General features: G+C 44.7%; 1 protein-coding gene across 8 annotated transcripts in view; it reads right to left on the bottom strand.

The window, feature by feature from the left end:
* The window catches only part of srrm3 (serine/arginine repetitive matrix 3), a 524769-nt gene that overhangs the window by 40402 nt on the left and 457067 nt on the right, over positions 1–27300 (bottom strand). For 7 of the 8 annotated variants that reach the window (XM_072469198.1, XM_072469202.1, XM_072469199.1 and 4 more), the window contains 3 exons: positions 22642–22891; positions 9532–9704; positions 1575–1829 (listed from right to left, as the gene is read on the bottom strand). In XM_072469198.1, coding sequence (XP_072325299.1) covers positions 1575–1829; positions 9532–9704; positions 22642–22891 — 678 coding nt within the window. Of the gene's footprint in view, positions 1–1574; positions 1830–9531; positions 9705–22641; positions 22892–27300 lie in introns of those variants that run through there. The other variant, XM_072469206.1, reaches the window with a different exon arrangement.

Below are 27300 nucleotides of genomic sequence, written 5' to 3'. Positions count from 1 at the left end.
ATCACCTTAAACATTCACTTCCTCCACCGCTGATGCACAGTGGCAGCAGTGTGTACCATCTACAAGTTGCAGCAACTTGCCAAGGCTCCTTCGACAGCACCTTCCAAACCTGTGACCTCTACAATGGGACATGGGAACACCAGCATCTGATTTTCCCCCTCCAGGTCACACATCATCCTGACTCGAAACAACATAATAATAATCTTTATTGTCACAAGTAGGCTTACATCAACACTGCAATGAAGTTACTGTGAAAAGCCCCGGTCGCCACATTCCTGCGCCTGTTCGGATACACTGAGGGACAATTCAGAATGCCCAAATTACCTAACAGCACATCTTTCGGAACTTGTGGGAGGAAACCAGAGCACTCGGAGGAAACCCACTCAGACACGGGGCGAACGTGCAGACTCCATACAGACAGTGACCCAAGCCGGGAATCGAACCTGGGACCCTGGCGCTGTGAAGCAACAGTGCTAATCACTGTGCTACTGTGCCGCCGAGTAGTTGTTGTCGGTGCCAGTTTGTTTCCTCTCCCTTTGGTTTTAGGAAGCAGTGTGTTTAGAGGTGTTAAATACTGGGGCAGCAGTGCAATCGGCTGTCACCAGCCAAATCTTCTCTAGGTGATGGGTGAGCCAAGAATGCAGTGTTCCAACGACAAGCTGGTTTTCTCCACTCAGCAAGCAGTCCAGTATCAACTTTTGAACTTCTAAGTGAGGAAATGATTTTTTTCCTGATTATATTGCTTCATCCTGCATACATCAGGTTTGTAAATTGTAAGATTTGCCTTGCATTCCCTCCTGCGCAGAAGATTAAAGTGCCATCCCATTGAGGTGATTAAAATGATTAAAAGGGTTGGTAGGGTATCCGGAGAGAAATTAAGCAGCAGTTTAATTGAATGGCAGAGTGGATCCAAGAGGCTGAATAGCCTATTCCTGTTCTTTTCTGCATTTTTAATGGCGTATTAATTTTCAGCTCTGCGTAGCTCTGGTGCTGTGCAAACCTTTTTACTGCATTTGTGGTGAGCAGGAGGTTAGATGAGCATGATTGGCAGGGATGGGAGTGTTGTGGAGTGTAGGGACGGCAGCCAGAGGGTCAATGAGCAAGAGTTTCAGTGAGAGGGAGGGTCAGGGAGCAGGAGAGGCAGCGAGCCCGGGAGTCAGTAAACAGGAGGTAAGCACAAAGGTAAGCACGTTTCAAAAATATTTTTATATTTATTTTATTTTTAAAGTTATTTCATTTATGAATATAGGAATTTAGCAACGTAAAGTACTTCAAATTGCAGGGCACAATGTTTTAATGTTTTTTCGGATGAGAAAGATCTTATAGAACCTAACTACAGCTTTTACATTGGTTGGAATGGGAAAATCTGATTCACTTAAAGTTGTTTCATTTAAAGGTGGACCTTTCAGGAACACAACCACAATTTTAAGTGAGGAATTACTGTACTATTAGAACAGTACCCTATTATTCCTGGCATTTCATATTGTGTGTAAATTACATTCATACAAACGCGCCTCCGTAAATGATAGGAACCATGCTCCGACTTAAATGTTTTGCTCGAGAATGGGACCTACCTGGACTGTTCCTTGCGAGGCGATGACCGTGACTTGCTCCGCCCATCTCTCTTGTCGTGTGATCGGGAGCAGGAGCGCGACATGGACCTGCTGGAGCTCCTGGAGCTGCTCTTGCGGCGAGGGCTGTAGGAAGAACTTTTCTTCTTGTCTGAGTTATGGCTGCTGGGCTGTTCACGTTTCCCTGGTGACCGGGTGCGGCTCTTGTTCCTGCTTGTGAAATGGCTTCGATGGTGACGATCTGACGTCTGCCTTAACCTAGGAAATTAACCAGGGTTTTTTTTTAATATAGTCATAGGAACAGGAGAACAGAGAAAGGTCCTCTAGCCAAACTAGCTTGCACTATACAACTTCCATGTCTTGTGCATTGCAACATACAGACTAACATACATACAACATATAGAGTAAGGGTAAAAGTACATCAAGAATAACCAGGCGCCTCCAGAAATTTAAAAAAAATCTTTGAGGCAGTGCTGCGGGCAGCGCAGGGAAAACATTGGGATATTAAAAAAAATTGTGAGCACTGCTGCCTCACAGCAGCACCAGGGTCCCAGGTTCAATTCCAGCCTTGGGTCACTGTCTGTGTGGAGTTTGTATGTTCTCCCTGTGTCTGCATGGGTTTCCTCCGGGTGCTCTGGTTTCCTTTCACAGTCCAAAGATGTGTAGATTAAGTGGATTGTTGATATGCCATCAATGAACACACAACGAGTGGTGAACGTCACTGAGGCTTTAATACACAAAACAGAAATCCTCCTGGCCTTTGATCCCGAACTGGATCAGAGGCGGAGACCAGCCACCTTTATACATGAGCCCGAGGGGAGGAGCCACAGGCGGAGCCAGCAGGGACAAGCCCAGGCATGGAACAATACAATACAATACAATACAGTGGTTTACCACAATTGGCCATGCTAATTTTCCCCTTAATGTACAGGGATAGGGTGGGGCTGGGCCTAGGTTGGGTGCTCTTTCAGAGAGTCGGTGCAGACTTGATGGGCCAAATGGCCTCCTTCTGCATTGTAGTGATTCTACTTTTCCATTTGCTTTTATAACTTTAATGTAACACATCCCACCAACTCCAGCAGGCCCGATTGCCATTTCATGCTCTAATGAGTGTTGATTGTTACAAGGCAGGACTTCCACCTGAACTGCTCCGTGTGAGGCGACGGCCTTGACATGCTCTGCCTATCTCTGGGGGGAAGGGGGGGTGAAGACCTGCCTTGGAGAGCTGCCGGCCAATGAGATTGGACTGCAGCTCTCCAGAAACAGCACTGCAGTGGACGGAAAATGTACTAGAACTAAGTCCAGAAAGCAAGAGGAGAGGTAAGTGGCAGGGGCCCCAATGTTAGGAGGGTAGGTGAGACATGGAGGAGTCATGGGGGGGGGGTTAGAGGTCCCAGGGTGTAGGCCGGCAGCAGGAGGGAGCTCCAGCGATTACTGGGCCTTAAGGGAAGAGCAGCCCCAGCCATACCAGTCATCAGGGGGCTTCTGATGGAAAAATCCTCCCCCACTCTTCCTGCCCCAGCTCAACAATGTTCATTTTGGGGTTTGCAACCCCCCTCCCCCATTATCTGCCCTCTAGCCTAAGAATTGAGGCTTGGTGGAAAAGGTCCTTAAGCGGCCACAAAAGGACATTAACTGGAGCAAGGATGAGCTTCCCATCTGAGTCCCTGCCCACCCCAGTGTAAAATCACAACCACGTCAGGGTGGGCGGTGGGCGGTGGGCAGGGCCCCCCCCCCCCCCCCCCCCGAGTCATTCCCATCCATGGTGGGCGGGGCCCCCGAGTCATTCCCATCCATGGTGGGCGGGGACCCCGAGGCATTCCCATCCATGGTGGGCGAGGCCCCGAGGCATTCCCATCCATGGTGGGCGGGGCCCCCGAGGCATTCCCATCCATGGTGGGCGGGGCCCCCGAGGCATTCCCATCCATGGTGGGCGGGGCCCCTGAGGCATTCCCATCCATGGTGGGCGAGGCCCCCCGAGGCATTCCCATCCATGGAATTCATGCTGTCTCCACCACCGCCCTATAACCCACCCCACTGTAGACCTGATGTTGTGCAAAATTGTCACTCCCCTTCTTACAAATGTTTTCCTTCCTATTCTTTTGCAACAGCCAAAGTGGACAGGGTAGGAAATGCTTTGCCAGTTCCAATGGCATGAGATTCGGATGAGAAAGAGCAGATCCTCAGCGTACAAGAAAAGCAGGAGTAACTGTGCCTCAAATATTAGGTATGCAATCATCCTTACCCCAGGACTCCAGATGATCCTCCCTGAGCCATGAGGGCCTCATTCTTTGACATCTTCACTTCACAATAACCAGCAGTTGGACCCAGAGAATTTGTACCATGGGGATGGCTCATTAAATAGATGTGAAAGTCATTCCTGCATTACCTTTATGTTCCATTAAATCTTTTCCAAGCAGACATTGGTCATGTGTGTGATGAATGTTGGATTTTCAGATATATTGTATTTTATGTAGTTGGTGTAGTAAGGGTTAAAAACCTGGATTAGTATGTGACTGCTGCAGTAATGTTTTTAAAAATCCTGATTTGAAAGGCTTCAGGCATTTTGGGGACAGAGGTGCAATTAAAGCATCGTAAAAGTTGGGCTAATGGAATTTTGTTTCTATAAATTAGGTTCACCGGGGAGTAGATAATTAGAGATACGACATTTAGTTGTAGTAAAATGATGAAGTTAATGGGAGGAGCCAGGGGCTGAAGTAGTCAGATGTTGAGTTCTCAGTTTTGAGTTCAGTTCTCAGTTTTGAGTTCAGTTTAAGGTTTGACTGTGGCAGACCAGTAGTAACTACATGTTCGATTCCCGGCTTGGATCACTGTCTGTGCGGAGTCTGCGTGGGTTTCCTCCATTGCCCTGTTGTCCTCCTACAGTCCAAAGATGTGCAGGTTAGGTGGGTAGATGCTAAATTGCCCTTAGTGTCCAGAAACGTTAGGTGGGGTTACTGGGTTACGGGGATAGGGTGGTGGCGTGGGCTTAAATAGGTGCTCTTTTCAAGGGCAGACTCAATGGGCTGAATGGCCCCCTTCTGCACTGTAAATTCTACAATGCAAACACCACACTGTCACCAAGGCCAGAATTGAATCTGTGTCCCTGCCATGTGAGACAGCAGTGCTAATCACTGTGTTGCCGTGCTGTCCAATTTGTAGTTTTTTCTCCCCTGGTAACATGTGGGAAGCTGCACTTATATCCTCATCACAGAAACACCGAATTGGTACTGTGCAGAAGGAGGCAATTTAACCTATACTGTTCGCACTGGCTCTCCAAATGCGCATTATGGCATAGTGCCATTCACCTGCCTTTTCCTCAAATCCTTACATATCGTTGCTCAGTGGGGATCATGGCCTTTGACGCGTAGGCCACTGGAGCCCAGGACGAGGTGTCGTCCTTCTGGAGGAGCACCGCCCCAATGCCGTCCTGGCTGGCGTCTGTGGAGATTTTAGTCTCCCTCGCTGGGTCAAAAGAAGCTAGAACAGGAGCGGTGGTTAGCTTCGCTTTCAACTCAAGCCACTCTGCTTGATGTGTGGGTAGCCACTGGAAAGTGGTGGACTTCTTCACCAGGTGCCTGAGGGCCGTGATGTGTGACGCGAGGTTGGGAATGAACTTCCCCCAAAAATCTACCATCCCCAGGAAGCGGAGGACTGCCTTCTTGTCTCTGGGGTCTTCATTGTGTTGATGGCCTTGACTTTGTCCGGGTCTGGTTGCGTGCCTTGCTGGGAGATCTGATCACCCAGAAACTTAATTACGACATGCCAAAGGAGCATTTGGTTTTATTTAATTTCAGGCCGTTAGCATGTATGCGCCTGAAGACTTGTTGCAGATGAGAAATATGTTCCTCCGGGGTCGTGGACCATATGATGACGTCGTCAACATAAACCCGCACACCGTCAATGCCCTCTCGCATTTGCTCCAATATTTGATGAAAGATTTCGGAGGCCGAACAATACCAAACGGCACGTGGTTGTAGCAATATCTTCCGAAGGGTGTATTAAACGTGCAGAGCTTCCTGTTGGACTCCAGTTGTATCTGCCAGAAGCTACGCGATGCACCCAGCTTTGTAAAGAATTTGGCATGTGCCATCTCACTCGTCAGCTCCTCCCGCTTTGGGATCGGGTGGTGTTCCCTCATAATGTTGCGGGTCAGATCCTTGGGATCGATACAAATGCGCAGTTCTCCAGAGGGCTTCTTGACACAGACCAGCGAGCTGACCCAGTCAGTTGGTTCCGTCACCTTGGATATTATTCCTTGATCTTGGAGCTCCTGCAGCTGCACCTTTAGACAGTCTTTTAGGGGTGCCGGCACCCGGCATGGCGCATGGATGACAGGCGTGGCATCAGGCCTGTGCAGAATTTTATCGCGGTAGGGCAGCGTACCCATCCCACTGAACACATCCGGGTATTGCAATAGGAGCTCCTCAATGTCAGCCTGAAGAGTGCTGTTGGCAGAGGACATGGCATGTACACGCTGGACGAGATGGAGTAACTTGCATGCATGGGCGCCAAGCAGAGAAGCCATGCCGGGCTTGACGATCTCAGACCGCAAAGTGGCCTTGATGGCCTTGTTGGATACATGCAGGTGACAGGATCCTAACGCAGTGATGGCATTTCCGTTGTAGTCGAGCAACTGGCAGGCCAGCGGAAGAATTGTTGGCTGCCTTTGGATATGAGCAAGATCTGCTTGGGAAATTAGATTGGCTGAAGCACCGGCGTCCAGCTTGAACCGGATTCTACAATCGTTGACTTGTACTGTGGCACTCCACTCGTCCGCATAATCCACATTGAGGATGGGTGTGTGTGTTGCTGAATGCGAGGAGGCCTTGTCATGTTGATGATGCCCACTCGATATGGGGACTCCGGGCAGTTGCCCTCTGGATCCATGACGGGATCAGGTTCCAAATCCAGCAGCCCTTGCTGCACACTTCGAACGCGTCTGGTTGGAACTGGGATCGCTGGCCCCCTATCTGAGGGGTAGACCTGCACAAAGCCGCATAATAGCCAAGCTTCTTGCAGTTGGGACATCGCCTGCCTCTTGCTGGGCATTGCCGCTTTAAATGGGCGGTGCCGCAGTTGGGGCACGTCATCACGTTGACGTTGTGAAGCTCGGTGCGTCGTCGCACATGCGCAGTGTAGTTTTCGGCTGCTTCATTTTCCCGACCGTGGTGTGCATGCGTGGGACCCCTGGAAAGCGCGCGAAATGGCTGCCTTCATCGATGCTCAGGCGCTGCATTCGGGTGATGGCCTTTACAATCTCAGCCTCATGGGAGGCAAGTTGGTCCTGCTCTGCCGACTTCAGGCGGGAATAGCGACTTTTCACATGTTCATGGACTTTGCACGTCTCCATGGCCACTGGCAGGGTCATATTTTTTATTTTTAGGAGCTGGGAGTCGGAGTGGATGCCACACACGATCTGATCCCTGATGCGGGAGTCAGCGGTGTCACCGTAGTTGCAGGATTGCGCGAGAATGCGAAGATGAGTGAGAAAAGACTGAAAAGGCTCAAACTTACCCTGAAGGCGCTGCTGGAAGACATAACGCTCGAAGCTTTCGTTCGTCTCGACCTCACAGTGACTGTCGAATTTGTCTAAGACGGTCTGGAGCTTGGTCTTGTCCTCACCATCGGCAAAAGTGAGCGAATTGAAGATTTGGATGGCCTGGTCCCCCGCAGTCGACAGTAGCAGTGCAATTTTTCGGGCATCGGACGCACTTTCGACGCCCGAGGCCTCAAGGTATAGACAGAATTTCTGCTTGAAGACCCGCCAGTTGGCGCTAAGGTTCCCGGAGATCCGGAGCTGTGGAGGTGCCTGGATCTTTTCCATGCCGCTGGGAGGCAGTTGCTGGTCGTCAGTGAATTTTCGAAGGTAAATTACTTAGAAGCAGTAGCCACTCCTGGTATCATGTTGTGTTATTCACCCTGAGGTAACACGGACTGCAACACGATACAGTGAAATGATCAAGCATACACCAAATGTAGGCGTTGGTTCAATAAGATTTATTGAACTTCAGTAACGAAGCACACAGCTGCCTGTGGGTTGACTCTCTCCTACTCTAAGTAAACTAACATTAACTATCTAGACCAGGCTTGCTCTGATCCACGTGTAGAAGGTGTTGAATGATTTGTACACCCTGACTGTCACTACAGTTGTCACCAGTGGAAAGAGGCAGACTGCTGATGCCTCGTGTGTTTTATAGTTGGAAGCCCCCCTCTGGTGTTCTGTCTGGTGATTGGTGGTCGTGTTCTGTTCTGTATGTTGATTGGCTCACCTGGTTGTCTGTCACTGCCTGCTTTTACCTCATGATGTGCATGGGTGCATATTATGACAATGGGTTCAATTCAAATCATCATCTAATGCCCTCTTGAATGTCTTGATTGAATCTGCCTCCACCATACTTCCCGGCAGTTCATTCCAGACCAGAACAACTCACTGTGTGAAAAACGTTTTCTAACATCACATTTGCTTTGCCTTTGATGCCTAATGATTGTTTGAGTTGCCTTATGATTGCTTTAGAATGTTAACATTAGCTTCCACAAATTTAACAAGTTGTGACGGCTTCTTGACACTTCTGAGTACTTTGATGACTCTACAAATAGGAGGATCATGATGCTAAAAGATGTCTAACTGAGCACTTTTGAGGACAAATGAGCTCTGTTTCCAAGATCAAAGTCTGTTCCAAATGTCAACGTTTGATGTCAAATGATGTTCTGATTGTTCCGAGCACAATTGAATGCAAAATCAATGTCAAATTGTTCTGGTAGGGTCGAAAGTTATATTAATTGCTCACCTTGAAAGTGTTTCGGGAAGTACCTCATCTACAAAAACAGAGTTCTAGTGAACTTGCAGTTTGCAGCAATGCACGACAGCAGGGGATCACTATCTCTGCATAAATTCTTTACCCCCATCCTTGGTTGGATAACCACGTGCAATACCATGTTGATTTTCTGCTGTGATTGTCGAGAATAGAACATGGATTGAATTCAGGTTGTTTCCAAGGCTATAAGAAACCATTAGTGAATGAAAGTATGATTGTGTTTGGCAGGATCCGAATTTGAAAATTGAATACCATTGCTCTCCTGCAGCATATTTCACTAGTAATGGGGTGTGGTGGAGTGGATGGACGGACGGCAGTGGAAGAGATTGAAAAGTGGGCCGAACTACCGTTCCTTTCAGTGACTAGTACAGTAGCATGGAAGGTGGCTGTCATAATATACATCAGTACATTATGGTGCAATCACATACACACACTGATGGACATGCAGTAGGACCAACCAGCATACATAACACCACAGCCAATCACCAGTGAGAGCACAAGCACTATAAAGACAGGGGACAGGAGAGTTCCCGCACATTCTAGCAGCAGCCAGCTCAGAGCACAGAGCTCACAGCCTGCATCACAGACATTCACCATGTGCTGAGTGCCTCACCATAGCTAGTGATAGGAAAGGGTCCACAGTTCAGCTGGTATTGCTTATACCCACGTTTACAGTATGTTAGCATAGTTGAACAGTTAATAAAATAGCGTTACACCACTTCCAGAATTGTTGGCTTGTTTGTGAACCAGAACACCCAGCACGACAGTGGCCAGGGAGAGGAACTGTAAGGTGTTTGGAGGGGAAACCTTAAGCATGACAACAGAGGAAGCAGTGAGCAACCCAAGGAGGGGTGGACTGGGAAATACGTTATGGGGGGGGGGGGAATAAGTTCCGGGGGGCAAGAGTGGTGTTGCTACTGAAAAACAGTACGTCTCGCCTTTTTAAGATTGGAGAAATACCAGATGACTTCTTTGCTCGCATGCATTTTCTCCACCCTGACACATGGTGCGATCGTGAGCGACTGCCGACAGATTCTGCAGAATCACTGCTGAAGTCTGACTGGCTGGAAGAGCGTGGAGACTCTTTGTGAGCTGGTAGGGTCGACTTGCATCGGCTCGAGCCCCTATGTGTGGATGCTGACCTTGACCTGTGCTTCGCATGCCTGCCCTCGGCGGAGGATCTTCTGCTGTGGCCCGGCGACCTGGACCTGAAGCTCCTGGACCCGTGCTTCGAGCGCTTGCTGTCCTTGGCCTTGGGAGATGTCGATGCAGATCTGGGCTCTGCTCCTGGTGACAATGACCTGGAGTCCGTGCTCTGTAGCAGGAGAGAAAGGCTAAACTTAAAGAGACTCTGATACAACAACAGTGCCATCTTTCAATTCTTGCCACAACCCTAAGACAGAGCCTACGTCAAAAGTTTATCTAACACAGTCCTCTACAGTGCAGCTCATGCAAGATTTTGCATGCAAACCAAAAATTAATTCAAAATAAAAAACCTGGAATGGGAAAAACACAAAAATTAAAGTCAACCAAAGTTTAAGAAGGAACAGGATGGAATAATAAATAAGTTTTAAAAAGTGAGCTCAACAGATTGCTGTATTTTGAGGAAAGGACAAATTTTCTTACAAATCCTGGTTTTAAAATAAAACAAGATGAAGATAGACAACTTGACTGAACAGCACAGAAATGGAAGGCAAAAATTGAAAAAAAAAAATCCACAAATGTATTAATTATCACTCAAACAAAACCCTCTGAATAATACTCTGTTTTCTTTTTGTGCTTTTCCTGCAGAGAACTGCTCATCTGTCATCAGCGACCCAGATTATTAATGTATTTTTTGTACCCCCGTTTGGTTAACATACACTTACCAATCAGGTAGCATTTCCTCCATTAGTAGGTAAGGTGTGAGGAAAAAGGGAAAAGCGGGGCAACATAAGTGCATCATTAGAGTCACAAAATGCAAGAGAAAAAAAGACACAAAAAAGCCCTTTCCAAGTAGTGAAATATGAACAATGTATGAAATTAAGAATGTGCAAAGGAATTTATTAATACTACAATAATGCAATGCCTAAGTACTGATGCACTAAAATAAGGCCAGACCGGGGTCTCTGGGCTACCACTCCACAAAAGGGAAATATATACACGGGGAATGTCAGATTTCACCTGCAAAGCTTAGGACAGGAGATTATTGGAGACAAGGTAAAATGCAACATCTGCTTTTCCTGAAGTGCAGAGAATGAGCCTCTCCCAGTCTCTGTGACCTTTAGCACTCTTCAAGATCGTACAGTGAAGGGCAGTGTCCAATCCGTCCCCCTTCAGTTTTCAGTTCTGAACTGTCAATTAGCCTCAAACATTTTGTGCTTTGGTCCAGGAGAAGTAGGTCGATATCGTCCAAATTCTTTTGTTTTAGACATTTTTCTCTTAAATCTGGAACAGATATTGTTCCAAAAACATGCCGCTTCCCTATTTTCTAGCCAGCGTTTATTTTGATTTAGTTTAGACCAGTCTCTAATTGTTTTCCTGTTTAATTTGGGCATTGTTATAGCTGGGTTCCTTGCCAGATATCCTCTTAAAAGTGAGTACCAGACTGCACAGCTATCAGGAGGTCAATCTCTTTGTAATAAGACACTAGCGTTTGTCTTAATTACCATTAACCGCAACTTCTCTTTATGTAGCACCTTTACTGCAAACAAAAGGCACTACACACACAGAAGAAATCAATAATAGCTGCCATCTGACTACATTTAACTGGCCCAGTTGAGGGTTGGTCACCTCTAGTCTGTGATTGTTGACTACTGATTTTCTGGAATGTTCTCTCATTCACTCTTACGATACCACATTCACTTTGTGGTCCATTATAAGTGACCTGATTTCACATCTTAAAACAAAGGATATTGTGAAGCCACATAGCACATTCCTCATTTGCCCAAGCATTTACTTGAGGTTTCACCACATCAGTAGATCACAATCAATTTTAAGTCAGCTCAAACATTTTATGAAGTTGACTTCTGAGCTCAAATGACCTGCAGCTGCAGGTGAAATTTTACAGTGTGCGTGTTCAACTTTTCTAATGCAGTGTAAATATTTTGCAAAAAAAATCAATGTTGCCAATTAACTTATGAAAACTTGTATTAAAAGTAGATAAAACCTTTGACTAGATTATTTCAAATTCTAAAACCATTGTATGAGCAATTTTAAAATTTATTTAATGTCAAATCCTCACCCCCAATCTCTGAGAACAACTTGATAGCTGATGCTCGATTACCTCCAGGCACTTTGGCCTCACTATTTAGCTAGTCATTAGGGGGCATATGAAGCCAACCCCAGGTGATTCACCTCTGCTTTGCATCCCTGATGGCATGGGTTAGATCAGAATGAGGAGTGGAGGATTGGATCCAAATATTGCCACTTTGTAGATCATTACTATACGATAGCATTGAGTCAACTCTGAAATCCTTTGTTATTATTTTATACTAAGCTTTATTCTAAAAAAAACAGTTTGGAAAGTCGTGCTCATTCATTCAACGTTTACGAGATTTTCAAACTTGTATGAATGCAGAGTAATTTCAAATCGGAAAGACTAGCCTATGAAATTGTAATGTGGATCGCGTGATTAAATAAACCCAAGTATTAATTAGCTGTGACTAATACCCTAAAAAGCAATTTAAAAATAAATAAATTCTGAGTACCCAATTCTTTATTTCCAATTAAGGGGCAATTTAGCGTGGCCAATCCACCTGGGTTGTGGGGATGAGACCCACACAAACACAGGGAGGATGTGCAAACTCCACATGGACAGTGACCCAGAGCCGAGATCGAACCCGTGTCCTCAGTGCCGTGAGGCAGCAGTGCTAACCACTGCGCCACCCTACCGCCCCCCCCCCCCAAAAAAAAAGAGATCTAACTTGAGTAACAAATTCTTAACCTCATTAATTGTCAATGTAAAAGAAAAAGATGAAAATAATCAAATAAAAGCATATTGAAAAACCGTCTCAAAAAAGTGATCTGGTAACAGGGAAAACAGCACTAGTTTCAAGGATAATATCAGGCTGTCTTTGGTGAGATTATTGTGTTTCTTTTCCCTCCAGTTTTCTGATGTGTTTGGGACTTTATTGTAATTCATCAGATAGACGGTGTAGGCAGGAGGGCAGAAGTCTCTGCTGATCCTGACCATGCTCCTAGTGGGTGCCATGAGTCTGGTACATTGACCATTTTCTCTTCTGGTTTCACCCTCCCTTTCCCTCAATGGGGCCAAACCTGTCCTTCAGTTGGTAACATAACTGATAAAGGCAACTCCATCGGGTGAGCGGGAATTGCTGACATTGAAGGGGGACTATTCTACCCTTCAATCCATTGGAGCTTGGATATCCCACCTAGTCCAGCAATGTTGCTGCCTCTAATAATTTTCTTTCACAAAAATGAGCATGTTTGATTCATAATTTTACAAATTCCACCAGTTTTATGATTTGATTGCAGCCTAATTATAGTCACAGGTCCCTTGTAGACCCTGACATTGTGTAGCCAAAATGTGAAAATCAAATGAAACAAAAGGTATCAAAGGAGCCAACCAGCTCTGCATTTACACAATGCAGCTGTCAACAATTTATGGACAATAGTCAACGAGGATTAATATAAAAGTTGCTGAGAAAACTTTTATTCCCTTGATTACCATATTTTCCAAATTGGGATATTACATTTTCAAATTGGGATCGGGGACAGTACAAGGAGAGCCGAAAGGGACTCTATTTCAAAATAAATTCAGATGGCATATTTTCAACAAAAAAAATGTAGAAAATGGAGGCTAAAGGTCAAAGGTGATGAGGGATGCTCATTATAATCTTAATCTCACCCACTTCATTTTCTTCTAAAATTGATTTTGTCTCTAGTATTTTTTGTCCATGCAGATTTCCCCCCCAGCAGGAAACTGAAGGCACTGCTAGATCAATGATCTGCCAAAGGAACTGGCAGAAGGCCCACGCGCCCTATATGTGAACATGGCCTTTGCTTTCTTCGATTTTTATCTTTTTGTTTTCTACAGCTAGACAAGAACAAACAGCCACTATATTCAGGGACACCATATATGTTAGTACAGCTACTGACAAAATAATTTAAAAAAAGAAATAAAAGAAAATGACTTAAAAGGCATCATTCATGGATCAATGCTACAAACAACATAGATATGCATCTTAACAACTCTACAGAACATGAAGGTCAGAAATGAAAATGAATCCAGAGCAGGGGCTAACTGGAAGATTTTATAATGAAACAGACAACCAAAATATGAAAAAAAACCCAAAGCAATAAACCTAGAAAATGGAAACCAAATAAGATTTAACTTCAAGCCAGGGTGTTTTAACAGACTCATCTGCAGATGTGTTGCGTGCCAAGGCAAACAAATACCTACCTTTCCAACCATAGATAGGAGTGCAATAATGAAAGAAAACAATATTCTCCACATTGGAGTGCAATATGGGAAAGAGACAGTGACTCTTTAGTAATGTGCCATTGACTTGATGCTAAGTGTTATTTTTTCCTCTATATGTTTTATGCTCAAACATTGCAGCCAAGAGGTTTCATTTGCAAAGATTCAGGATAAAAAATCTCATTAAACATAAAAGGTCCAACCACGTGCCGTGCAGTAATGTTACAAGACAACCGGCTAAGGGAAACGGAAAGTGCACATTGGAGTATATACACAAGGGAAAGCTCACAGGGAAGAAAAAGCACACAGAGAAGGAAAGGAATGGGTGACACAACCAGAACACTCTCTAGATAATCTGTATTCAGGCAAATTAACCCTTTGAGGACTGTTTAAAATTTAGCCTGCCAACAATCATTCCCTCAACCTCTAACCAAAAAATGCAAGACTATGTGATTTCCTTGACCCAGAATGCATCAAACGATGTGTGGAACTCTGCGGGTGTGCCAATTTAGCGCTGTGCACTTGGATACTTGGAATCAAAACTGTTACTCTGCTGAGCTTTAATTGAAACAGGATATAAAACAGACAAGGAAGGGAAAGGCTTTTATGTAAAGGAGCAAATCCCAAATAGATTTCCCTCTCCATTACCCAGGTAGTAATCTGACAAGACGTATTGCCTGCTCCTTACAGAAACTGCCTGTAATTCACCGTGTTAGAATCAGCAGACTGAACATCAAGCAGGCTGTACAAGGAGTCTGTGGTTTGTGCAATCACATGCTTGCCTGTGTGCAGTGATGGCAAAGATTCCACTGATTGTTCAAACGCTTCCTTCCTAAAACTGTACGAATAATAAATGTCGAATGAATCTTTGCCTAACATTTTGAAAACACAAACAAAGTGAGCAGATTTCCTCCCCTTCCAATAAAAAATACCACCCGTTAGTACTAAAATATGCAAGTAGCAAAGCACATTATTAAAATGGCAGTTTGCGCAGCAAGCTGAATTTATTTTAGTTCTACATATCAAAATACACAGCGCTCAAAGGGTTAATATCCGTCGTACCCATTGAAGTTGAAAACTAAAAATCTGGGATGGCTGTTGAATGAAGGGGTTAGGATGGGCCAGTAATGTCACAGGAACACAGTAATAGTTCAGGATCCTTATCAATTCCACCTTCTGAAAAATTGGAAAGGGGTTGACACCTCTATTTAATGTGGGACGTGGGTGCCATTGCCAAGGGTAGTCTCTGTTGCTTATCCCTAGTGTTTGTGAGAAGGTGCTAATGGACCCACCTCTTAAACTGTTGTAAAGTGGCTTGTTCGTTAGGCGACTTCAGAATGTGGTTAAGAGTCAATCAGACTGGGTGTGAGATTGGTGTCAGATACAGGACAGATAAGGATGGCAGGTTTCCTTCCTTCAACAGAATATTAGTGAACCAGTTGTGTTATTTTTCCCACAATCCAACGGCTTCATGATCACTTTTAATTATATTTAACCATTTAGCACAGGGCTAAATCGCTGGCTTTGAAAGCAGACCAAGGCAGGCCAGCAGCACGGTTCAATTCCCGTAACAGCCTCCCCGAACAGGCGCCGGAATGTGGCAACTAGGGGCTTTTCACAGTAACTTCATTTGAAGCCTACTTGTGACAATAAGCGATTTTCATTCATTTTCATTTCATTTAAGTCATATCAGTGGCCTATAGAATTGCTAGATTAACTCGATACCATTGTGCTGATTACTCTTTATGTATAGTGGGATGTTACCATTTAACCCTAAACAACAAAAAGGGGACAGCGATTTAATGGGAGGGTTGATCAAATGTTTGCGGATGATATGAAAATTGGTGGGGTGGTAAATAGTGAGGAGGGTAGCCTTTGATTACAGGAGGATACAGACAGGCTAGACAGATGGGCTGATCAGTGGCAAATGGAATTCAATCCGGATAAGTGTGAGGTGGTGCACTTGTGCAGGACAAACAAGGCAAGAAAAGACATGATGAACGGCAGGACCCTGGGAAGCACCAAGGATCAGAGGGACCTTGGTGTGCATGTACACCGGTTCCTTAAAGTAGCAGAGCAGGTGGATACAATGGTTAAGAAAGCATATGGTATACTTGCCTTTATTAGCCGAGGCATAGAGTTTAAAAACAGGGAGGTTATGCTGGAACTGTATAAAACATTGGTTACGTTGCAGCTACGTTGCGGGCAGTTCTAGACTCCACATTATAGGAGGGATGTGATAGCACTGGAAAGGGTGCAGAGGAGATTTACCAGAATCCTGCCAAGGGTTATGAAGAGTTTTAGTTATGAAGAGAGATTGGCTAGACTTGGATTGTTTTCTTTGGAGCAGAGGAGACTTTGGTGGGGGGGGACATGATTGAGATGTATAAAATTATGAGCGGCATAGATAGAATAGACAGGAAGAAACTTTTCTCCTTGGTGGAATGATCAATGACCAGGGGGCAGACATTTAAGGTAAGGGGCTGAAGGTTTAGAGGGGATGTGAGGAAAACCTTTTCACCCAGAGGGTGGTGGGAGCTTGGAACTTGCTGCCTGAAAGGATGATGGCGGCTGAGACCCTCATAACATTTAAAAAGTATTTAGATGTACACTTGCAATGCCAAGGCATACAAGACTATGGGCTAAGTGTTCGAAAATGGGATTAGAATAGTTAGGTGACTTTCTTTGGCCGGCACAGACTCAAAGGGCCAAAGGGCCCTTTCTGTGCTGTACGACTCTATGATTCTAAATTAGCTGTTTCTAGTTTAGTGTATATTCACCTCCTGAATGTAATGTTAATGCCTGTGCTCCTCTTGTTGAATAGAGGGTCTGATTTATCAGTTAAACTCCATCAATCCCAGGCCTTGCTCCTCGCCTGTGGTTTGGTGATCCTTAGCTTAAACCACCACCAGTCAGCTCTCCCCCTCAAAGAGGAAAGCAGCCTACGGTCACCTGGGATTATGGTGACTTTACCTTGACCTTACCTACTCATGATGATTCAATGCACCATGTCTGGGTTAAAATGGCTTTGGTGTTTCCTGTACACTACATGAGTAGTGAGTAGAGCTGAAAAGATGGAAGTTAATTTCTTGACAGCCATGCTTGTAGCAGGAGTGAGTGGCCATGCCTGTAATTTCCACGGTGTGGATTTGTAAAACTGAAAATACTGCTAGCAAAACTCAAGAATAACTATGATTGAAAAGTTTGTGTAATTGTTATAAATAATACAATTGGTATCTCCCCCCCCGCAAAAAAAATCCCGCTGTGCTTACAATTGAGAAAGAGCTGCCACTCTGGTTCAGAGATTACACTGGTCTACTTTAGGTTAATGCATATCATTAACCTGTTTATATCTTTCCTGGTGTAATCAGTAAATGTGTTAAAATTAAAAACAAAGGTAGATAATGTCTATTCGATTTTCTTTAAATCCAAATGATTTGAAACAGTAATCCATTTGTATCGACGAGCACAATAGGGTGACTTTTTTAAAAAAAAATTATTTTAACATGCATTTGAACAAAGTCGGTATTTTCTGTTTAAATTCCACGCAGTAAATCGCTTGAATGATGCACATTAATTTCGACAGAGAAATAATGATGGTTTTCCCACCATTGCTGTTGACATTGAATTGTCAATGCACCGGTACTTAATGATTGGTTTGTATCAAGTTTGGTTTTGGGTGAATAATAATGTGATAATAGCGACTGGGTAAAATAAACTAAAACTGTACTGACCCCACAGTGATACATGCAAGTCTTGTGCCATGCAGGGTGAAGGACTGGGCTGTGTTCAGCTTGCCACATGAAGGAACTGATTCGATGTAATAGACACATAGGAACAGCTATTTTCAATTTCACGTTCGTCGGCAGTGGTTTAAACATGTTAGGTATATCTTCATATTGTCACATGCCCTGATATCTCATAGGGATGGCCAGTATTCTCCAGAAAACTAAACCAACAGGATAGAATTAACGTTGTATGTTGGCTTTGTGGCGGATGAAAGCCGTATGAGGACGCTTGCGTGCCATTACCATGTTGACATGAGATGCAGACTGTCCTGGAGGCCCGCAGCAGCTACAACAAATGCTTGTACTTCGTGTTTTACAAAATGTATAAAACTTGAAACATGCATTGAATATTTTTGCTACAGCCCGCAGGGTAATGTCAGAAACTACAGTGTATCAGCAAAGGGCATATCAGACCTTAAGGGGCTGAGCCAATTCGATTCAAAGCACATGGCCTCCAACAGTCAATAACTATTGCCTTACCTGCAATGGAATAAAATGGACACACATTTCAGATATCACTCTATTTGATGGAAAAGGAAAGGTACCAGTCCTTTTTTGTTGTTTTCATTTAATCCCTTGCAGATTCCCAGTTTTATCCTATTCCTCTTGTAATCCTTGTCCTCTCACTTCTCCCATCAGCTGGGACAGGTAGGAATGGATTTGCCCCCATCGCTTCAGCCCCCTCAATTCTGATCGGTTTGGCACCAGGCTCCTTTGGAACCAGGCAGTTTTTGGGTGGGACGAGGAATTCCAGGAGGAAAACCAGGAGACAAAAAGTTTGGAACTGAACTCAGCTTTTCCACTCAGGATGTGGCTGCAAGGCTGTCAGTTCACCTCTATAATCAGCTGAGCAAAGTTCAGAATCCAGCTTAATTCCACACCTCTCGTATGGCCTGACAGGGAGTGTCTAAGCCGGGTCAATGAACTGCATCAGTTTATGTTGATCTCCCGGACATAAGAGATGTGCTCAATCTTAATGAGCAGTAGGAGGAGGGGGACAGCATTCTGTATGGGTTTCATAGCTGCTGTGAGAGGTGCATTGGTACTTTCTTAAATGCTCTTTCCCAAAACCTTAAAAATATTCAAGGGTTGTACACTGCACCAGCTCAGATTCCTAATTCTAATCATGGGTCAGCAGAGTCCTCAGCAAGTTCATCAGGCTTGGGCTGATATAAGGCAAGTAACATTTGCCCCACACCTAAGTGCCAGACAATGACCACTTCCAACATAAGAGAATCTAATCATAGTCCCTTGACATTCAATGGCGTTAGCATCACTGCATCCCCCACTATCAACATCCTGGGCATTAGAATTAACCAGAAACTGAACTGGACTAGCCATACAAATACTGTGGCTGCAAGTGCAGGTCAGAGGCGCAGAATTGTAAGGTGAGTAACTCACTTCCTGACTCTCAAACGCCTGTCCACCATCTTCAAAGCACAACTCAAGAGTGTGACACTTGCCTGGATGAGTGCAGCTCCAATGACAGTCAAGAATATTGACAACATCCAGGACAAAGCGGTCCACTTAACTGGCACCCATCCACCAACCTAAACATTCACTCCCGACACCATTGACACAGTGTATACTATCTACAAGATACAGTTCAGAAACTCACCATGGCTTCTGTGACAGCACCTTAAGGCAGTGGATGGGATGTCAATCAAGTGGGCTGTTTTTTCCTGGATGGTGTCAGGTTTCTCGAGCTTTGTATTTGCTGACTAGAGTTGGGGAGTCAGGAGGTGAGTTATTACTTAGCGCAGAATACCAAGCCTCTAATCTGTCCTTGAGCAAAAACTCTTTACATAAGCAGCATGAGTACCTCCCACTGATCTTTGGAACTGTACATTGTTTGTTTCTCAGCAGAATCTCTACCGAGAGTAAGGACTGTCTGTATGTCTCACTTCTTTGACATTGGGTGGGATTTTTCGGCTGTTCCCACCAGCGGGATCGTCCGCTCCTGTTGAAGATTCCCGGGCGGCAGAGGGTGAGAGCAACGGGAAACCCCTTTGACAGCAGCAGGACCAGAAGATCCCACCGCCAGCCAATGGTGGGCCGGGGGTGAGGGGGAGGTAGAAAATCCCACCATTGTGTTGGGGATTGGTTGGATATATCAACCAATGACTACTGGATAACAAAATTTTTTAAAAATGAACAAAAATTGGAATTGGGATTTATTTCCCATCAATGCCTCTCGGACTTGTTGATACACCAGCAGTCCAACAGTATATCATTGAATGTTTTTACGATTCCAGGGACAGGGATCTCTGCGGTTTCTATGCTCCTATCCTTCAGTGTCTATCTACTAACCTGGATACATTTAAAAAGGCCAGACCTCTGATTTACAATGCGAAAGCGCTCCCTCACTGCAGCAATCCACACAGAGAACAATGAAGAGAATCAGTACAAAAGCCATGCTCCCTTTCTATAGTAGTGGCTGCTCAAATGTCCAAAGTGAATGTTAGTGAACGGGTGAGTGGATGTATGAATGCGAAGTGGGCAGGTGGGTGAGGTAAGTGGGTAGGATGGAAGCTGAGTGAGGTAATAGGTGGCAAGAGGGTGGGGTAGTGGGTGGGGTATGGTTGGGGCTAATCAGGTTGGGTCTGGGGTAGTGGGAGCTAATAAAGCTGGTCCAGCGGGGTTGGGAGGTACAGGGGGTAGCCAAGGGATGTCAGTGTCAGTGATTGTGGGGTGGGCAGTTCTGTAACTTCCCAGGAGTTAAGCTAGGGATTGTCTGTCTAACCTAGGCTGGGATTGTCTGTCTAACCTAGGCTGGGTAACTATCCAGATAAGAGTGTCAGAACTGTCCGAAGTCTGCGACTCATACCAGAGACTTTTGTGGACAGTCCTGAGGAACAGGGGAATTCAAACTTCCCAGGAAATTCCAATGGAGTCAGTGCATTGGGACTTCCATGCAATCCCGACGAGCCTTTTGGAGAGTACATTCCATCTCCGATGATCCGGAGACCGGAAGATCTGCATCATTGTCTGTGTAGCAGTAGTTTCTGCCAATGTATCTGCGACATAATTGCACAGGTGATTTTCTGGTATTGATAAAACAAAATAAGAGAGCTTCATTCAGCTGCGAATTAGACTACTCCAGATAGGAATCAATTGCTTACTGATCTTGCTCCCAAACCTAGGCCAATGTCGCTTTTGAGGGCATGACTTGTCTGATCCTCTTATTAAAGCTGTGCAGAAATGCTTAACCTGTGATTTCCACTTCTCTGTACAATGACATGGACAAGACCACATCTGAAGTCTTCAATACCATGTTGTACAGCCCACTGGAACACTGGCGTGTTGGTATACTGGCATGTTGGAATACAGATGTTCCTGAATGGTGGCGCTTTGGAATACTGACATTTTGGAAAACAGTGATAGAATACTGCTCGATTTTCTTCTCAGTCAATATTCAAATTAATGAGCTGAAAATTGATCATCCTTAGCCAATGCATGAAGGGAGTTGTGCTCTGCAGAACAAACTGGATTGAGTTTCTTGGTATAGAGTGCTGCTGCTGGTAAGCCCTGTGTAAGTCTCAAACACCGGTAGCACAAGGATGTCTTATGCGCTGAGCACCATAAGTACCATCTCATGTTCCGTCAAATAAAGTATTATCTGTCATGTATCCAGTGAGAAAATACATCTGTCTGCTATTCCAGATGTTGCAATACACATGGTACAGACTGCCACTTGACAATTTGCTTTTGCTGCATGTACCAGTACATTCAAAATGGTGCCAGATGAGGAAAAAGCAATAAAAGTAGTGATGTAAATCCTACTAGTTGTAGCTCCGGCAAACTTCCTTCATGCACTATAATGTGCCTTCAGATGGTTTCCATGTATTTTGTTTCACAGTACATGAATTATGGATTATGTGAGGTACTAGTCCATGCAACCCCTGCCTCTCCTTGGGCCGAGATGAGGCAAGTGCCATTTCACACAACATGAAACTGTAGAGATGGTGTCCTGGGGAATGCTTGCCTCTGCAGACTTTTGCGTTTCCCCACAGAGGACTTGAACCTGTAGCCGAATTACTGCTGAGCTGCTGCAAAACCGATTAGCAGCTCCTGAATAAAATAGACTGTCCGACAGAATGGTACAAGACAGAAGGAGGCTATTTGGCCCGTTGCCCCCATGCTGGCTCTTTGAAAGTACTGTCCAATTAATTCTACTCTTCTGTGCTTTATCCACAGTCCCGTAATTTTGTTTTCAAGCATCTACCTAATTCCCATTTTGCAAGTTCTATTAAATTTGCTTCAAGCACCCTATCAGAGAACGCATTTCAAATCGGATTAAATTCCGAGTGGATTTTCTTATCTTCTTCTCCCTGGCACTTTTGCCATTATCTTAAATCTGTGCTCACCAGTTACCCACCCATCTGCCAGCAGAAACAGTCTACCTTTATTGATTGGATCGAAACCCTTCAGAATTTTGAACACCTCTATTGATTCTCCCTTCAACTCTTCTGCTCTAAAAAGAACATGTCCAGTTTCTCCAATTTCTCCACAAAATTGAATGCCTTTATCCCTGGTTTCTTGGAAATAGCAATGCCATACTGAAATCTCAACCTCACGTTTTATTAAAAGGTCAGTTTGGTGTGATTTAGGGTTGCTTTGAAATTCCCAACCTTTGCTCTCTCTGTTAACTCTACTTCATTGGACCCTACAAATTACATTCCGTTAAAGTCATCTCCAGTTTAATCTGCATTCTCCAGAACAGTGGGATGTAATTTCCCGGGAGAGAAGGGAGGTCTTCTGATAATGTGGCATTCTCTGCTAAATTGCAGCTTGCAGGAATTTGGGGTTCCTCCAGTCGCACTTTTCTGCTACAAACGATTCTCGCTGTTTAATAACTGCAGATGCTGCTCAGATGGAAATGAGAAATGGAAAACAATGGTGGAAAATGGAGAGCACACACATGATTCTGGTCAGAAACTGGCTTCAGAACTCCCAGAGAGAGACAGGTAAAAGAGAGAGAGAGAGAGAGAGAGGGAGAGAGAGAAAGAAAAACCACAGAAGAGAAGGAAAAGATTACGTACATCTTGTGATCTATCTGGAGGATGCCTGTGCCTTGGACTCTGCCTGCCGTTCCATGAAGCTCCCTTGTGCCCATTCTGCCTGGGAGTCACTGATCTTCTGTGCCGGACTCGCAAAGGGGATTGATTGGGGCTGGATCGAGTGCAACTTGGCTTCCGGCCATTTGTGTCATTCTTGGGACTCTGCCTGGACATAGCACTCTGCTTGTTCTTGGCATGTGAAGTTCTGGGTTCTGACGATGGACTGTGGCAGCTGCAAAACAAGGAAAACCAAGCTGTAAGTGTATGGGAGCAGCAGGTCCATTACCGAGTTCCAACCCAGGGCCAGTAAATTAATATGACCAGTTTTAAGTCAATGAAGAATCCAAATACTCAGCCTACTCTGGATTCAGAGGAGAGTTCACAGTAAGTTCATGAATACAATTCAAGCACACTTCCGATTTTCAGTTGCACACTTTACAGTGTCTCAATACTGTTTAAATGGTCCTATTAGCTGCAGTTGAATGCAGCACAAGTCATTTGATTTTTTTATGAGACAATTTGAGGTATTATAGCCTGCTGAGCTGAAGCAACCATGAATAACACTTCAGTCAATTAATTATCTTCCGGGTAATTGAATGTAACCCCTCGACAGAAGTAGGACATGTTCAGGTAATTTGGCCATTTTATGCTCCCCTTACTTCAACTGAAAGTAGAATTTGGCATGGCGTAAAATGGGTGTCCAGTAGGAACCCATTCTACTACAGCCAACACGTTAGGTTAAAAAAAATTTCCCCAACTCCACACAAATAAGGTGCAGTTGAATTTACTTTTCCCAGGTAATCACCTTCAACACCTTGGGGATTACCATTGGCCGGAAGTGGAACTTGACCAGTCATATAAATACTGGGGCAACAAGAGAAGGTAAGAGGCTTGGGGAATTTGGCAGCAAGAAACTCACCCCATGACTCACCAAAGCCTGTCTATTGGCACACATCAGGAGTGTGTTGGAATACTCTCCACTTGCCTGGATGAGTGCAGCTCAATGACATTCAGGAAGCTCAACACCAGCAAAGCAGCCCCAGTGACTGGCATCCATCTACCACCTTAAACATTCATTCATGGCTACAGTGTGTACGATATGCAAGATGCAATGCAGCAACTTGCCAAGGTTCCTTCGATAGCACCTTCCAGATACCTGACCTCTACCACCTAGAAGGACAAATGCATGAGAACACCACCACAAGCAAGTTCCCCTCCAAGCCACACACCATCCTGACTTGGAAATATATCACCATTCCTTCACTATCACTGGGTCAAAAACCTGGAACGCCCTTCCAAACAGAAATGTGGGCATACTGATACCAGAGGGACTGCAGGGGTTGAAGAAGGGGGTTTGCCTTCACCTTTTTAAAAAATAAATTTAGAGTACCCAATTCATTTTTTCCAATTAAGGGGCAATTTAGCGTGGCCAATCCACCTACCCTGCACATTTTTAGGTTGTGGGGGCGAAACCCACGCAAACACGGGGAGAATGTGCAAACTCCACACGGACAGTGACCCAGAGCCGGGATTGAACTTGGGACCTTGGCAGTGTGAGGCCACAGTGCTAACCACTGCGTCACCGTGCTACCCTACCTTCACCTTTTCACAGGCAATGAGGATGGGCAATAAATGTTGGCATTGTCAGTGACATTCACATTCCATGAGGGGAAAAAAAACCTTTCCCCAGATCAATGCCACTTTCAGTCTCTACCGTTTGACTGTTCTGACGTTCGGCTATTCCTGCTTGAGTACCAAGTATAGAACTGTCAAGATTAAAATGAGTGTGACTACTAATGTCAAGCGTTGGCCACTTCCAAGACTTGGAACTGTGACCTCACTGTTGTGAAGCAGGAAATTAGCTGTGCTCAATTTTCTGAAGACCCGATGGGCTGTAATTTACAGTCAACAGGGACGTGACAGCAATCACTGCTGATCTCAAAGAACATTGGGCTGCGAGATCTAGCATCAATAAAAACAGAAAGTGCTGGAAAACTCAGCAGGTCTGGCAACATCTGTGGAGAGAGAAACAAGGTTAATGTTTCAAGTCCAATATCACTCCTTATCAGAACAGGAGAGAGGTAGAAGTATGATGGGTTTTATACTGTTCAGAAAAGCGGGGGTGAGAGGGGTGCAGTCAGGCGGAACAAAAGGGAAGGTCAAGGATGGGTTAGAGGGCGGGGGAGATTAAATGCAAGAGATGTCAGGGAACAAAAAGCAAAAGGAGTGGTGGTGGTTGCAGTAAAGAAACAAGAGTAGGTGTTAATAGCAGAATAAAGGTCAGCTCAGTCTGAAATTCAAAAGAAGATACAAACTGGCACTTGGCAAAAATAAATCAAAATGGGGGACAGAGTTCATGATCTGAAGTTGTTGAACTCAATGAAGGCTGCAAAGTGCCTAATCAGAAGATGAAGTGCTGTTCCTCCAGCTTGGGTTGGTTTTCACTGGAACCTTCACTCGGCTACGTAGAAAGCCGAGATTTAGTGACCTCTGTGGTGAGGAACTTTCAATCACTCAACATGTAATTGATCATAGCGTTGTGTAATGGGTTTCCCAGTGCCGAGCTGTACTGATGTCATCAAGCTGTCTAGGCAGCCAATCACATTGAATAATTTGTACAGACAGCCAACCAGAAAATCAAAGGCATGAATAATCAAAGCACTTTTCAAAAATCTTACCGTGAAACAAATATTAAGACATACACATGGGGTTAAGTGTAAGTTGGAATATCATGAACAAATGTTATTTTTTTTTAATTATAAAAAGCTAACAACTAATTACAACGGAGCAATTTAACACTGTTTCACGATTTTATTCAGGGCTAGTTCAGTTGTTCAGCACTAGTTATTACTCAGTTTGTCATGAAAACCCAATTGGATTGGATTGGATTTGTTTATTGTCATGTGTACCAAGGTACAGTGGAAAATACTTTTCTGCGAGCAACTCAACGGATCATTAAGTACATGAAAAGAAAAGGAAATAAAAGAAAATACATAATAGGGCAACACAAGGTACACAATGTAACTAGATAATACCGGCATCGGGTGAAGCATACAGGGGTGTAGTGTTAATGAGGTATTAAACAGGTCAGTCATAAGAGGGTCGTTTAGGAGTCTTGTAACAGCGGGGAAGAAGCTGATTTTGAGTCTGTTCATGCGTGTTCTCAGATTTTTGTATCTCCTGCCCGATGGAAGAAGTTGGAAGAGTGAGTAAGCCGGGAGGGCGGGGACACTGATTATGCTGCCCGCTTTCCCCAGACAGCGGGCGGTGTAGATGGAGTCAATGGATGGGAGGAAGGCAGACAATTGCACATTATTCAACAAGGTTTAATTTTAATGAGGTTTCTAACAATGAAATGGGAGTGAAGAGGAGATGTTCTCACCAAATAACGTGATTTCACTGACTGCAGGCCCGTGGCGGTGATGTGGTGGGGGTTTAGAGTTCACAATGCAGCTTGTGACGGGGCATTGAATGACAGATCGCAAGTTCAGGATATCCTTGTTAATCTTTGTTTGCTTAAGATGTGAAGTTACGTTCATATTCAGAGGGATAATGATGTGGAATGCTGACAGTTTGCCATCAGAAAGCTCTCACATTTCAGGCCAATATAATTTGAGCTTTCTGTGTCCTATTTTTTAAGCCAACCCCACCTCCATTCACTCTGATTATGGGGGAAAGAATGATTTGGTGCATTGAGCTTGGGACAGAGAAGGTGCTTCCTGAGCAGAAGAATAAACAGTTTCAACGTAGACTCCAACACCGCCTGCTTCTAATTTTAAAATGTTGAACTTGTATCCCCGAATACTTACACCCTTTCATTACCCTTTGGTATTTTTCCCTTTGCTTGATGAGGTTGAGCTCACCCTCTATTACCCTGACACTACAGCCGAGCCCTATTTATTAGTTAAAAGCAAAGAGATCTCCAATGGCTTTGATAACAGCTGCTGCATTGTCAGCAAAATCTGATGGGGGAAGTGAAGAAAGCATGACATATGCAGGAACTCAGCATTATAAGCAAGGCAACATAATGTAGCTAGTCAATGCCCTATGTATTGTACACTGGGATTGATACCAACAACAGTCCTCAGATGAAGCAAGGCTAGAGAGTGGGTAATAACTCTTGAATCCTCAGAATAGAGTCCTCCCCTGCCCTATTCCCGTAACCCTACCTAAACGGCACATCGCTGGACACTAGCAATTTAGCATGGCCAATCCACCTAACTTGCATATCTTTGGACAGTGGGAGGAAACCAGAGCACCCGGAGGAAACCCACACAGACACAGGGAGAATGTGCAAACTCCACACAAACAGTCATCCAAGGCCAGAATCGAACCCGGGTCCCTGGTGCTGCGAGGCAGCAGTGCTAACTCCTGTGGCAGCATGCTACCTACATTCCAAGGTGCAGATGAGAAATCAACAAATCATCCTCAGGGGAGTGTAAAGAGAGAAATCCATAGAATCCCTACAGTGCAGAAAGAGGCCATTTGGTCCATTGAGTCTGCACCAACCCTCTGAAGGAGCGCCCTAACTAGGCACACTCCCCTGCCTATCACTGTAACTCCACCTAACCTGCACATCTTTGGACACTAAGGCATAGTTTAGCATGGCCAATCCACCTAACCTGCACATCTTTGGACACT

This window comes from Scyliorhinus torazame, chromosome 12 (assembly GCF_047496885.1).
Source record: "Scyliorhinus torazame isolate Kashiwa2021f chromosome 12, sScyTor2.1, whole genome shotgun sequence".
In the NCBI taxonomy this organism is placed as follows: domain Eukaryota; kingdom Metazoa; phylum Chordata; class Chondrichthyes; order Carcharhiniformes; family Scyliorhinidae; genus Scyliorhinus; species Scyliorhinus torazame.
Note: the sequence above shows the minus strand (reverse complement) of the source record. Positions and strands in the feature narration are given on the sequence as shown.